Source organism: Palaemon carinicauda, chromosome 16 (genome assembly GCF_036898095.1).
Source record: "Palaemon carinicauda isolate YSFRI2023 chromosome 16, ASM3689809v2, whole genome shotgun sequence".
Classification (NCBI taxonomy): domain Eukaryota; kingdom Metazoa; phylum Arthropoda; class Malacostraca; order Decapoda; family Palaemonidae; genus Palaemon; species Palaemon carinicauda.
The window spans coordinates 50704495-50719025 of NC_090740.1; the positions used below are offsets into that span (position 1 = coordinate 50704495).

The 14531-nt window shown below is 39.0% G+C and overlaps 1 protein-coding gene across 1 annotated transcript in view; it reads left to right on the forward strand.

The window, feature by feature from the left end:
• The first annotated feature begins 552 nt into the window (after positions 1–552).
• The window catches only part of LOC137655314 (dynein heavy chain-like), a 31512-nt gene continuing 17533 nt past the window's right edge, over positions 553–14531 (forward strand). Inside the window, exon 1 of the mRNA XM_068389200.1 lies at positions 553–594. Coding sequence (XP_068245301.1) covers positions 553–594 — 42 coding nt within the window. The remainder of the gene's footprint in view (positions 595–14531) is intronic.

Below are 14531 nucleotides of genomic sequence, written 5' to 3' on the forward strand. Positions count from 1 at the left end.
TAATAAATATGCTACATCTTTTATTCAAGGGAATCTGCTAATTGATGTAACAGCTTTTGTTACTGTTCCCTCCATTGTTCCATCATAGCAATTATTGTTAATTTTGATAAAGCCTCATCTTGCTGATTCTAATTTCCCGTTGGCACTTAACAGAGAAAAAATTTGTTCCTCTAGCGAGGGAACAAGTTAGCTGGATTCTTATAGACGTTTACTTTTTTTATGTTTTATTTTTCCTCTTCCCGAAACTCATGGCCTTTTGTATTCATCCTATTGACCAAAAAGTGGAGCTATACCTAAAAATATTTGACTGAAGCAACTTTAACAGGAACTTTGATTATAGACCTTCTTTTACGGTAACAATATGGATAAATTCCACATGATGGCTTTCCTTTGACACACATCAAATGGTCTTCATAGAAAAATTTAAAGTGAGCATGATATTTCTTTCCAATGTCATCCCATTGAACAAAGGGATTATCTACACCGCAAAAGTTCTGACTGACGCATCTTTAACGAAAAGTTTGATTACAACCTTTTTGTTACGATAACAATATGGATATAATGCGCATAGATGGCTTTCCTTTGACTGCACAGGTAAGAATGGTCTATCATTCCAATGTTTATAGAAGGTTTGAATAAGTATGGGGAATATCCCAAATACCTCTGATGATGATGGGACAACAGTCACCTTTGTAGCATCCTACGAGTATATCTCTTCAGGTGATACTGTCATTCTATTTACATATGTTTCTTCTCTGGCTCTTTCCACTTTACTTATAAACCATTTTCCCCTTCTCCTCTTCATTTTCAAAGATTAGATCTTCCTAATATTGGGTGGGGCTTTACTTTTCCCTTTTGTTTTCAACCCCAAATCTGATTGGCAACGTCTCTGCCTGGTGTTTGCAAGACGAGGGTTCGAGTCCCGCTCAGACTCGTTAGTGCTTTACCATCCTTGTAAGCTAGGCATGGGTGGTTTGAGAGAGCCTATAGGTCTATCTGTTGAGTCCTCAGCAGCCATTGCCTTTCCCTCCCTGGTCGTACCTTGGGTGGAGAGGGGACTTGGGCGCTGATCATATAATACATGGTCAGTCTCAAGGGCATTGTCCTACTTGCTAGGACAATGTCACTGTCCCTTGCCTCTGCCATTTATGAGCGACATTTAAACCTTTAGACCTTTAAACTAGTTTGTGTTGACCTAAAATGTGTTCTTTTTCAATAGACCTAAAATCGATAATCATTTTCGGTGCTGTTTTTGTATGCGATCTCATTTAAATTAAAAATGGAGTGATTAATGAAAAGTGTCAATAAAATAGATAAATCACAAATAGTGTCACTTTTGAGTAATTACTCCATTTTTTACTTGTTATATATGTTCAATTTCTAAGAACACGCCATAAATGAGATTGCATACCAGAACAGCACCTGATTTTCTTTTCTTTCACATGGTGGCTGATGTGATAAAGTCTCTGACTGGTGAATGCCAGATTCAGGTGCGGGTCCCACTCAAAATCGTTAGTTTGTTTGGTCGCTACAACCTCACCATCCTTGTGAGCTAGGATGGGGCTTTTAGGAGAGCCTATAGGTCTATCTGGTGAGTCATCAGCACCCATTGCCTTGCCCTCCATGGTCCTGCTTGATAGGGCAATGTCAATGTGCCTTGCCTCTGATTATTACCAGTCTCATATTTTTAAATTTTTATTTTACTTGTCTCCAACTTTTTTTTTTTTTTTTTTTTTTCGTACACTACCATACTTGTAACCCGGAGAAATGACTTTGGTTAATGTTTACGAGAGACCTAACATTATCTAGAGGCTTTGGAAACTGTTAGTGATGTTCGATATGTCAAGGCTCATGTCTCACGACGTTAAGGATTACCGTCTGCTTGGAGGTAGGCATAATTCTGGTTAGGTCTTATATATAACTATTGAATTTTGACAATAAAATTCTAATAGGGCAATTTGGTTTGTATTATATATGAAGTGCAATCTATCTCCTACAATTACTGAAGCAGTCGAATTTTTTATTTTGGAAAATATGCACGCAAGATGGATTGCGAAAATCAAATATATTTCCCTGATTTTCCAGGCTAGCTCCCAAAACCAAGATCAGGTAAAGGCCATTTTGTATGTGCACTTTCACCAACTAAAACTATTCGATTTGCAATATAATTGTATAAAGAGGTAAGCAATGTATTCAGGTACTCAATCAAAAACTATTTATTAGACTAGCTAAAAAGAGAAAAAAAGAAGGAAAAAAATAAACTTCGGCTAAGTCATAAGCTATAAGGCTTGTATCAAAATGAAGTGCAAATAATATCCTACAATATCATAAATAATATATTAGGTTTTCCTTTTGAACTAAGAGCCTGCAAAACATGAAAAAAGAAAAATCCCCTGATTACTGTGGCTCACACCTAAAAACGGAGATTCTAAATATGCACAGTTGTGTGAGTATTTTCACTGGTTAAAATTATTAAAATTGCATGAAATTTTAGCTGGAAGATATGCATTAGACTTAATCATTCATATATATATATATATATATATATATATATATATATATATATATATATATATATATATATATATATAGATATATATAAATATATATATATATATATATATATATATATATATATATATATATATATATATATATATATATATATATATTGTAATGAATTTCCGTTTTTCCTTGATGTTAACCTCTTCTATTTTTAGTTGACACAAGTGATCGAACAATTATTATATGCCTCAATGGTTACCGTAGGATAAATACAACCATTAGTATAATCAAAAGTATATTACTCCCTTCTCACTATAAAAAATAGCACAATATTACAATGCTTTAAATTAAGAAACAAGTATTCACCACCAAAGGTTAAGGAGCTCTCCACTTACCGAAGCATGGAAAGCTGTTAAGTCAGTTTTCCCAAGGATCAACAATAATTTTACAATAATTCACTAGCGGTGCTAGGAAAACAAGGACTAAAATATAAGTCTGGAGACATAACCAAACAACAGATGGCGGTTGTGGAGGCTTAATATAAAGGTAACAATTAGAAATATGTTAGGACATTACATTCCTCCCCTTTTAAGAGTAAAATTACTATCCAAGACTATTTCAAGAATATAACAAAAAATTTATATTTATACAATTCAAAATAATATTTCTCAACTTCTATGGAGCCGAGGTTGACACGATAGGGCATCAGCGATGGTGTTCCGTGATCCCGAGATTTTCCTCACTTCGATGTTAAATGAGGAGAGAATGTAGGACCATCCGAGAAGTTTCTGGTTGGTGAACTTCGCACGGTGGAGGAAACTCAGCGGCATGTGGTCAGAGTAGACAACAACATTGTCTAGGCCTTCCAGATACGGACGGAAATGTAGCACAGTGTTGATTATACTGAATAATTCTTTTTCTACTGTAGCCCATCTGAGTTGTGACCCTTTGAAGAATCCAGAATGATAGGCTATGGGCAAGAGTCTCTCCAACAGCGGCAAGGAAACAGCACCATCACTCGCAATTTCTTGTAGAAGAACACCACCAAAACCGATGTTGCTGGCATCTACCTGAAGGAAAAAAGGTTTGGTGAAGTCAGGAGCTTGTAGAAGTGGCTTGGAAACCATAAATAGTTTTAGCTGATCAAAGGCCCTGTTATGATTACATGTCCACTTAAAAGGTACTTTGGTTGAAGTTAGATAAAAAAGTGGAGCAGTGATTGTTGAAAAAATAGGGCAAAATCGGGAATAGTATGATACCATGCCTAGAAATGTCTTAAGCTCTTTCCTATTCCTTGGTTCTGGATATTCCTGGATGGCACCAATGTTCACATCCTTAGGAACAATAGTGCCACTGCCTATGATGTGACCGAGATAAGTTACCTGACCTTTACCAAAGGAGCTCTTTGCAAGGTTGATGGTCAAGTTTGCCTCTCTTAATCTTTCGAAGAGGGAAGTTAGTATTCTCAGGTGTTCTTCCCAGGTAGTGGTTGCTACGACAATGACGTCCAGATACACATGTACATGGGGGAGACCCCTGATGATGTCTTGCATAGTCCTCTGAAATGTAGCTGGGGCATTGGTTAGGCCAAATGGTAATACATTATATTCAAATAAACCAAAAGGAGTGGTGAATGCTGAATCTTTTTTGGCCCTTTCGGTTAGCTTAATCTGGTAGTAGCCTTTCAGGAGGTCTATTTGAGTTAAAAATTTGGCATTACTGACGGAATCTATTATATCAGTTATTCTGGGCAACGGGTAAGAGTCTTTTACAGTCTTTAAATTAAGTTTTCTATAATCAGTACACAAACCGTAGGTATTGTTGGCTTTCCTTACCAGAATGCATGGAGAAGCCCATGGGGATGTACTGGGCTTAGCGAGGTTATGTTCCAGCAGGTATTCCACTTCCTGTTTCAAGATAGGAAGATGGCGATGAGATACCCTGTAAAAAGATTGTCTGATGGGCTTTGTATTAGGTTCTAGTACTAAATCATGCTTTACTTTGGTGAAACTTCCAGGCCTATCTGAACAAATTGATGCATACTTGCTAATGAGTATACTCAAGTCTTTCTTTTGATTTGGTGAACAGTCTAGGAACCGTGGAAGGGACTTTGGAATTTCCGAATTGTTCATGTCCTTCCAAGACAAAGTCGACTTCACACCGAAATCAGTCTCGTCATCCTCGTGGCTCCCGTCTGTACCAACCTTGGTAGGAGTCTGCACCTCATTCTGCATCTCATTCTGTGACCTGTGATTAAGAGGCGTTAGTGACAAACTCTGCTTGGCAGATTTAAAGTCATGAATTACATGATTAACTATACCTGTGGTAGATTCATGATAGGGTTTTATCAAGTTCACGTGTACAAGCTGAGTTGGCTTACGTCTGTCAGGAGTTGCAATAACATATTTTGTTTTTGTGGTCCGCCTGATAATCTTATAAGGTCCCATGAATTTCTCTCTCAAGGGAGAGCCAGGTACGCAGTGATATACCAGCACCTTATCTCCACACTTAAACTCTCTTACCTTTGCCTTCTTATCATATCTATCCTTCATAAGCTCTTGAGCATGCTGCAAGTTCTTTCGAGAGAAGGCATGGATATGCAACAACTTCTCCTCCAAGGACTTCAAGTATTGGGGAAGGCTTACCTGATTTTCTTTCCTAGAACCTTTTAGTATCTGTTCTTTTATCATGCTGAGGTTTGACCTGGGTCTTCGTCCAAACATCATCTCGAATGGAGAAACTCCTGTAGACTCATTTGGTACGCTCCGAAGTATGTGCAGAAGTAAGTCTGTCTTCATCCCAATCCTTCTGTTTCCATTCCATAGCGTCGTAGCAAATTCTTAAGAGTCTGATGAACTCTCTCTAAGGCCCCATTGGACTGAGGATGATAGGCTGAAGAGAGAACATTAAAGATATTAAATTGATGGAGAGCACTCTGGAACAAAGTACTGGTAAAGTTGGTACCTCTATCGCATTGAAGTTCCCTAGGAAAACCAAACAATGTAAAAACTTTTATCAGTTGTTGGATAATGTTTCTAGCAGAGATATTTTTAAGTGGAAATGCTAGAGGGAACCTAGTAGTGGGGCAAAGAACACTTAGTATATATTCATTACGCTGGCTAGTTTTTGGCAAAGGCCCAACACAATCTAATTATTTTATCAAAAGGTGTACTAGGGACCACAATGGGCACTAGAGGGGCTGGTGGTATCTTTTCATTAGGTCTTCCGGTAACTTGGCACACATGACACCTCTCTACGAAACTCTTTACTTCCATCTTCATTCTGGGCCAGTAGAAATCTTCTAGGAGGTGCCTGTATGTCTTCGTGATGCCTAGATGACTCTCAGCAGAGTGGGCTAATTTCATGATTGAAGATCGGAGGCTGCCAGGTACAACCAGTTTATGACAGTCGCGCCACGAGTCTTTCTCAGTCAGTGTAGGAGACCTGTAATGACGCATGAGGATATTATTCTCTAGATAAAATAAGGGTAACTTATGGCTCTTATCCGAGGGATTTTCAACCTTATTGAAGCATTCCTTAAGGCTATCATCTGATCTCTGAAGATTGACGAATTCATCATGATGGAGACCAACCAAGTCTGGTAAGGAGTTTGATGTGTCGTCATCAGTGGGAACTCCAATTGCAGCTTTAGTAGCAGCAGAACGAGTGGTGGCTTGACAAGGTAGAACTTCCTGTTGGTTCTGCTCATTTTCCATAACACACCCTGGTTGAGAAATAATGAGATTAGGTAAGACAGTTCCTTCAGCTAAATCATTTCCTAACAGAATATCAGCTTTCTCACAAGGCAATTCTCTATCCAGTAAGGCTACTTCGGTTCTTCCAGTAAAGTAAGGGCAATCTATATGCATATTAACCAGAGGTAACACTAATTTACTGGATAAATCAGTGATGGTAACATATTTATTAGTAGGCTGAGTCAGAGGTTTCAATTTACCACTTACTATAGTTTGTGACGATCCTGTGTCCCTTAGCAACTTTACAGGGTAATTATTGACAGTACCAGAGCAAAGGAAATCAGAGAAGTCATTTGTGACTTGAGAACAATGGAGAGCGATCCTTCTTTGGTTTTTGCTCTGAGTAGTCTCTGGTCTGTTCCCTGCTGTTTGCTGAGAAGGCTGCATAACCTTAGAAAATTGACATCGGGGGTTAGGACAGTCTTTAATGGCATGTCCCTTCTGTTTACAGAAGGAACAATAAATATTTATACTTGCCTGATCTGTAGAGTTATGTTTCTTTACCTTATGGATGAGGTGATATTCATCAGCAAGAAGAGACGCCTTCTTCCCCTCCTTCTCCTGCCGTTCTCTGATGTACATAAAAATGTTGGAAGGAATTCTCCTAAAAACCTCCTCTAGTACCATTAAGTTCTGTAATTGTTCAAAGGTAGTTATGTTTTCAGATTCTAGCCATTTTCTAAACTGTTTTAATTTAACCTGAAACAATTCCAAATAAGTTTGGGTGGTTCCTTTGATAGAGTTCCTGAACATTTGCCTGTACCCTTCAGCTGTAATGGTATAGGCATCAAGGACAGCTTTCTTTAGGACATAGTAATCTCGTTCCTCTAACATTTGCGAAGCTATATGAGCAGCCTTGCCTTTCAGAGCACTCCTAATGAGTAGAACATATTGTTCTTCTGGCCAATGCAAGGTTGTGGCTGTGTCCTCAAAAATACCAAAGAACGCGTCTGGTTCTTTTTCATCAAACGGTGGTAGTAGTTTAAGAGCCTTAGTGAGGGAAAAACATTCGCCAAGCTCTCTCTCTTTGCCTTTCTCGTTCAACCTGATACTGGCCAGCTGTCTCTCCATTTGTATCTTTTCTTCTCTTTCCCGTCGTTCCAAGGTTATCATCCTTTCTTTCTGCTCGTATTCAGCTTGATGAGTTGCCTTTTTCTCTCTCTCCAATTCAAGCTGCAACTTGAGCTTCACCAACTCTGGATCCTCTATAGCCTTAGCTTCACCTCTCCCTAACGTAACGGGCCGAAGGGGAGCAGTTTCTTCTGATGAAACGAAAGCTTTGGCTACCAGGAAATCCAAAACTCTACCGAGCAGTTCCGCTTTCACCATGGAGGGCAATACAGGAATCCCTGCTTGTTCAGCAATCTTTCGCAAGTCATTTTTCTTGGCATCTCTCAACGATAAGAGGTGCCCCCGAGGGTCCTCAAAAAACTTTCCTGCATTGAAAGACATGGTGGATCATAAAAAGCACTTTTGGTCCACTACGAGCACTTTGTCACTGTCACCGAATCACTATCGCTAAAACACTGAATCACCAATGGCTAAACCGCAGAATTATTAAATTCCTATCCCTTCATGGTCTATTCACCAAATCACTTAAGTACTAGGGCAATAAATCACCGAATCACTATCACGTCACTAAATCACCGAATCACTAACACGTCACTAAATCACCGAATCACTAACATGTCACTAAATCACCGAATCACTGACACGTCACTAAATCACCAAATCAATAACACGTCACTAAATCACCGAATCAATAACACTATGTCAATAAATCACCGAATCAATAACACTGTCAATAAATCACTAACACTTACTGTCACGGGTATGAATATATTAACAGTTTATAGAAATACACTAATAGTCAATAAAGATTTCACCAAACTGCCACTTAACGTTACCTTAATGAAATCATAAACAACATAAGTCACTAAGTTTTTCGAAACTATGACTAACAACGCACGATGCACTAGTTAACGTCACTTTTCACAAAAATTCACTTAAATATACAAGAACCACTTAACACACACTGGAGGTTGCACAACGTCACTTTCACTAAACTATCACTTTGCTATGTAAAATACACTAAGGAACGCACACTGAGGTTATACAAAATCAATTTCATGAAACTCACTTAAAAGCACTAGGAAAACGCGTTCCTGGGTTCTCGTATTCTGTAAAATAGGGACAGTAATCCCTGAGGGAAATTAATCCCTTAATGATGAGAGGGGATGGTTACCCTAAGTGTTCCAATATGACTGGGGTGACTAAAGAACGCAATAGCGATAGTCGGCAATGTCAAGGCAACAGAACGGCGACTAAGTACCGATTCCTTGCACTGCACTTCCTCCAAACAATCGGCAAGAGGGGATGGGTACCCTATGAAGGAAATTAATCCAGAAGCATTCTAATACGTCTGCGGTGACTAAGGAACGCAAAAAAAGCGATGGTCGGCAACGTCAAGGCAACAGAACGGAGACTAAGTACCGATTCCTTGCGCTGCACTTCCTCCAAACTATCAATAATACTTGCGATGACGTATACAATACGGCACCTTGATCGCAGAAGGGAGAGCTCAACAACGGTGGAGGTATATCTATTGATTGTACACTAACGGAAATTCACTAAATTCGATCACTATACTAACGAGCTTAAATCACTTCACACTTCACTTCACTTCACTTTTCAATTCACACTTCACACTTCACTTCAAACTTCACACTTCACTTCACTTTTCACTTCACTTCACTTTTCACACTTCACACTTCACTTTTCACTTTTCACTTTTCACTTCACACTTTTCACTTCACTTCACTTTTCACTTCACACTTCACTTCAAACTTTTCACTTCACTTCACTTTTCACTTCACTTCACACTTCAAACTTCACACTCCACTTTTCACTTTTCACTTCACACTTCACACTTCACACTTCACTTTTCACTTTTCACACTTCAATTCACTTCACACTTCACTTTTCACTTTTCACTTTTCACTTTTCACTTCACACTTCACACTTCACTTCACACTTCACACTTCACTTTTCACTTTTCACTTTTCACTTTTCACTTCTCACTTCACACTTCACTTCACACTTCACACTTCACTTCACACTTCACTTTTAACTTTTCACTTTTCACTTCACTTCACTTCACTTCACACTTCACACTTCACTTCACTTCACACTTCACTTCACTTTTCACTTCACTTCTCAATTCACTTCACACTTTTCACTTCACTTCACTTCTCACTTCACTTCACACATCACACTTCACTTTTCACTTTTCACTTTTCATTCTTCACTTCACACTTCACTTCACACTTCACACTTCACTTCACACTTTTCACTTCACACTTCACTTCACACTTCGCTTTTCACTTCATTTTTCACTTCACACTTCACACTTCACTTCACACTTCAAACTTCACTTTTCACTTCACTTCACACTTCACTTCACTTCACAATTCACACTTCACACTTCACTTCACTTCACTTTCCACTTCACTTCACTTCACAATTCATACTTCGCTTCACACTTCGCTTCACTTCACAATTCACACTTCGCTTCACCCTTCGCTTCACTTCACAATTCACACTTCACTTCACTTTTCACTTCACTTTTCACTTCATACTTCACACTTCACACTTCACTTTTCACTTCACACTTTTCACTTCACACTTCACTTTTCACTTCACTTTACACTTCACTTTTCACTTCAAACTTCACTTCACTTTTCACTTCACACTTCACTTTTCACTTCACTTTTCACTTTTCACTTCACACTTCACACACTTCACACTTCATACTCCACTTCACACTTCACTTTTCACTTCACACTTCACTTCACATTTCACTTCACTATTCACACTTCACTTCACACTTCACTTTTCACTTCACACTTGACTTCACTTTTCACTTCACACTTCACTTCACACTCCACTTTCCTCTTTACACTTCACACTTCACACTTCACTTCACACTTCACTTTTCACTTATAACTTTTCACTTCACACTTCATACTTCACACTTTACTTCATGCTTCGCTTAACTTCACACTTCACGCTTCACACTTCACACTTCATCTCACACTTCACACTTCACACTTTACTTCACACTTCGTTTCACTTCACACTTCACACTTCACGCTCACTTATCACTTCACACTTCACGCTTCACTTATCACTTCACACTTCACACTTCGCTTCAAACTTCACTTCACAGTTCGCTTCACACTTCGCTTCACTTCACAATTCACACTTCACACTTCACTTCACACTTTTCACTTCACTTCACTTTTCACTTCACTTCATTTCACACTTCACACTTCACACTTCACTTCAAACTTCACTTCACAGTTCGCTTCACACTTCGCTTCACTTCACAGTTCGCTTCACACTTCGCTTCACTTCACAATTCACACTTCACACTTCACTTCACACTTCACTTCACTTCTCACTTCACACTTTTGACTTCACTTCACTTTTCACTTCACTTCACACTTCACACTTCACTTCAAACTTCACTTCACAGTTCGCTTCACACTTCGCTTCACTTCACTTCACACTTCACACTTTTCACTCCACTTTACACTTCACACTTCACACTTCACTTTACACTTCAATTCACACTTCACTTCCCACTTTTCACTTCACACTTCACTTCACATTTCACTTTTCATTTTTCCCTTCACACTTCACTTCACTTCACACTTCAATTCACAATTTGCCTCACTTCACGCTTCATACTTCACACTTCCCTTCACAATTCAGTTCACTTCACATTTCACACTTCACACTTCACTTTAAACTTCACACTTCACTTGAAACTTCACATTTCACACTTCAAACTTCACTTCACAGTTTGCTTCACTTCACACTTCACAATTCACTTTTCACTTTTCACTTCACACTTCACACTTCACTTTTCACTTCACACTTCGCTTCCCTTCACACTTCTCTTCACTTCGAACTTCACACTTCACTTTGCTTCACTTCACACTTTGCTTCACACTTTTCCTCACTTCACACTTCACACTTCACTTCAAACTTCACACTTCACACTTCCCACTTCACTTCACACTTCACACTTTTTACTTTTCACTTCACACTTCACACTTCGCTTCACTTCACACTTCACTCCACACTTCACACTTCACACTTAACTTCACACTTTTCACTTAACACTTCACACTCCACCATTCACACTTTTCACTTCACTTCACACTTCACACTTTGCATCACTTCACACTTCACACTTCTCTTCACACTTCACTTCACATTTCACTTCACTTCACTTCACACTTCAGACTTCACCTCAAACTTCACACTTCACGCTTAACTTCACACTTTTCACTTCACTTCACTTCACTTCACACTTCAGACTTCACCTCACACTTCACACTTCACACTTAACTTCACATTTTTCACTTCAATTCACTTCACACTTCACAGTTCATCTCACACTTCACACTTCACACTTCACTTGACGCTTCACACTTCGCTTCACTTCACACTTCACACTTTTCACTTCACACTTCACAATTCACACTTCACTTCACACTTCGCTTCACTTCACACTTCACACTTCAAACATCGCTTCACTTCACACTTCACACTTCATTTTTCACTTTTCACTTTACACACTTCACTTTGCACTTTACACACTTCACACTTTGCTTCACTTCACAGTTCACACTTCACACTTAACTTCACTTCACAATTCACTTTTCATTTTACACACTTCACACTTTGCTTCAAACTTCCCTTCACTTCACAATTTGCTTCACTTCACACTTCACACTTCACTTCACTTCACTTCACTTCACACTTCACACTTCACTTCACTTCACACTTCACACTTCACACTTCGCTTCACTTCACACTTCACTTCACACTTCACACTTCACCTCACACTTCATACGTTTTCACTTCACTTCACTTCACTTCACACTTCACACTCCACTTTTCACTTTTCACTTTTCACTTTACACTTCACACTTCACTTCACACTTCACACTTTTCACTTCAAACTTCACTTCACACTTCGCTTTTCACTTCATTTTTCACTTCACACTTCACTTCACTTCACAATTCACACTTCACACTTCACTTCACACTTTTCACTTCACTTCACTTTTCACTTCACACTTCACTTCAAATTTCGCTTTTCACTTCATTTTTCACTTCACACTTCACTTCACTTCACAATTCACACTTCACACTTCACTTCACCTCACTTTTCACTTCACTTCACACTTCGCTTCATTCACAATTCACACTTCGCTTCACACTTCGCTACACTTCACAATTCACACTTCACACTTCACTTCACTTCATACTTCACTTCACTTCACACTTCATTTCACACTACATACTCCACTTCACACTTCACTTTTCACTTCACACTTCACTTCACATTTCACTTCACTATTCACACTTCACTTCACACTTCACTTTTCACTTCATACTTCATTTCACACTTCACACACTTCACTTCACACTTCACACTTTACTTTCCTCTTTACACTTCACACATCACACTTCACTTCACACTTCACTTTTCACTTTTACCTTTCCCCTTCACTTCACACTACACACTTCACTTTCCTCTTTTCACTTCACACTTTACACTTCACACTTCGCTTCACTTCACACTTCACACTTCACTTCAAACTTCACTTCACTTCTCACTTCACACTTCACACTTCGCTTCACACTTCACACTTCGCTTCACACTTGACTACACACTTTTCACTTCACTTCACACTTCACACTTTTCACTTTTCACTTCACACTTCGCTTCACTTCACACTTCACTTCACACTGTACACTTCACTTAAACTTTCACACTTCACACTTCACACTTCACACTTCACTTCACTTCAGACTTCACTTCGCTTCACACTTGACTACACACTTTTCACTTCACTTCACACTTCACACTTCACTTCACTTCAGACTTCACTTCGCTTCACACTTGACTACACACTTTTCACTTCACTTCACACTTCACACTTAACACTTGACTTCACACTTCACACTTCGCTTCACACTTGACTACACACTTTTCACTTCACTTCACACTTCATACTTTTCACTTTTCACTTCACACTTCGCTTCACTTCACACTTCACTTCACACTGTACACTTCACTTAAACTTTCACACTTCACACTTCACACTTCACTTCACTTCAGACTTCACTTCGCTTCACACTTGACTACACACTTTTCACTTCACTTCACACTTCACACTTCACTTCACTTCAGACTTCACTTTGCTTCACACTTGACTACACACTTTTCACTTCACTTCACACTTCACACTTAACACTTGACTTCACACTTCACACTTCGCTTCACACTTCACACTTCGCTTCATTCCACACTTCACACTTCACTTCACACTTCACACTTCACACTTTTCACTTTTCACTTCACACTTCGCTTCACTTCACACTTCACTTCACACTGTACACTTCACTTAAACTTTCACACTTCACACTTCACACTTCACTTCACTTCACACTTCACTTCCCTTCACACTTGACTACACACTTTTCACTTCACTTCACACTTCACACTTAACACTTGACTACACACTTTTCACTTCACTTCACACTTTTCACTTCACTTCACACTTCACACTTCACAATTTGCTTCACTTCCCACTTCGCTTCACTTCACACTTCACACTTCACTTTTCACTTTTCACTTTTTCACTTCGCTTCACACTTCACACTTCACTCCACACTTCGCTTCACATCACACTTCACTTTTCACTTTTCACTTCACACCTCACTTCACTTCACACTTCAGACTTCACCTCACACTTCACACTTCACACTTAACTTCACACTTTTCACTTCACTTCACTTCACATTTCACTTCACTTCACTTCACACTTCAGACTTCACCTCACACTTCATACTTCACACTTAACTTCACACTTTTCACTTCACTTCACTTCACACTTCACACTTTTCACTTCCCTTCACACTTGACACTTCAAACTTCGCTTCACTTCACACTTCACTTTTCACTTTTACCTTTCCCCTTCACTTCACACTACACACTTCACTTTCCTCTTTTCACTTCACACTTTACACTTCACACTTTGCTTCACTTCACACTTCGCTTCACTTCACACTTCACACTTCACTTCAAACTTCACTTCACACTTCACTTCACACTTCACACTTCGCTTCACACTTCACACTTCGCTTCACACTTGACTACACACTTTTCACTTCACTTCACACTTCACA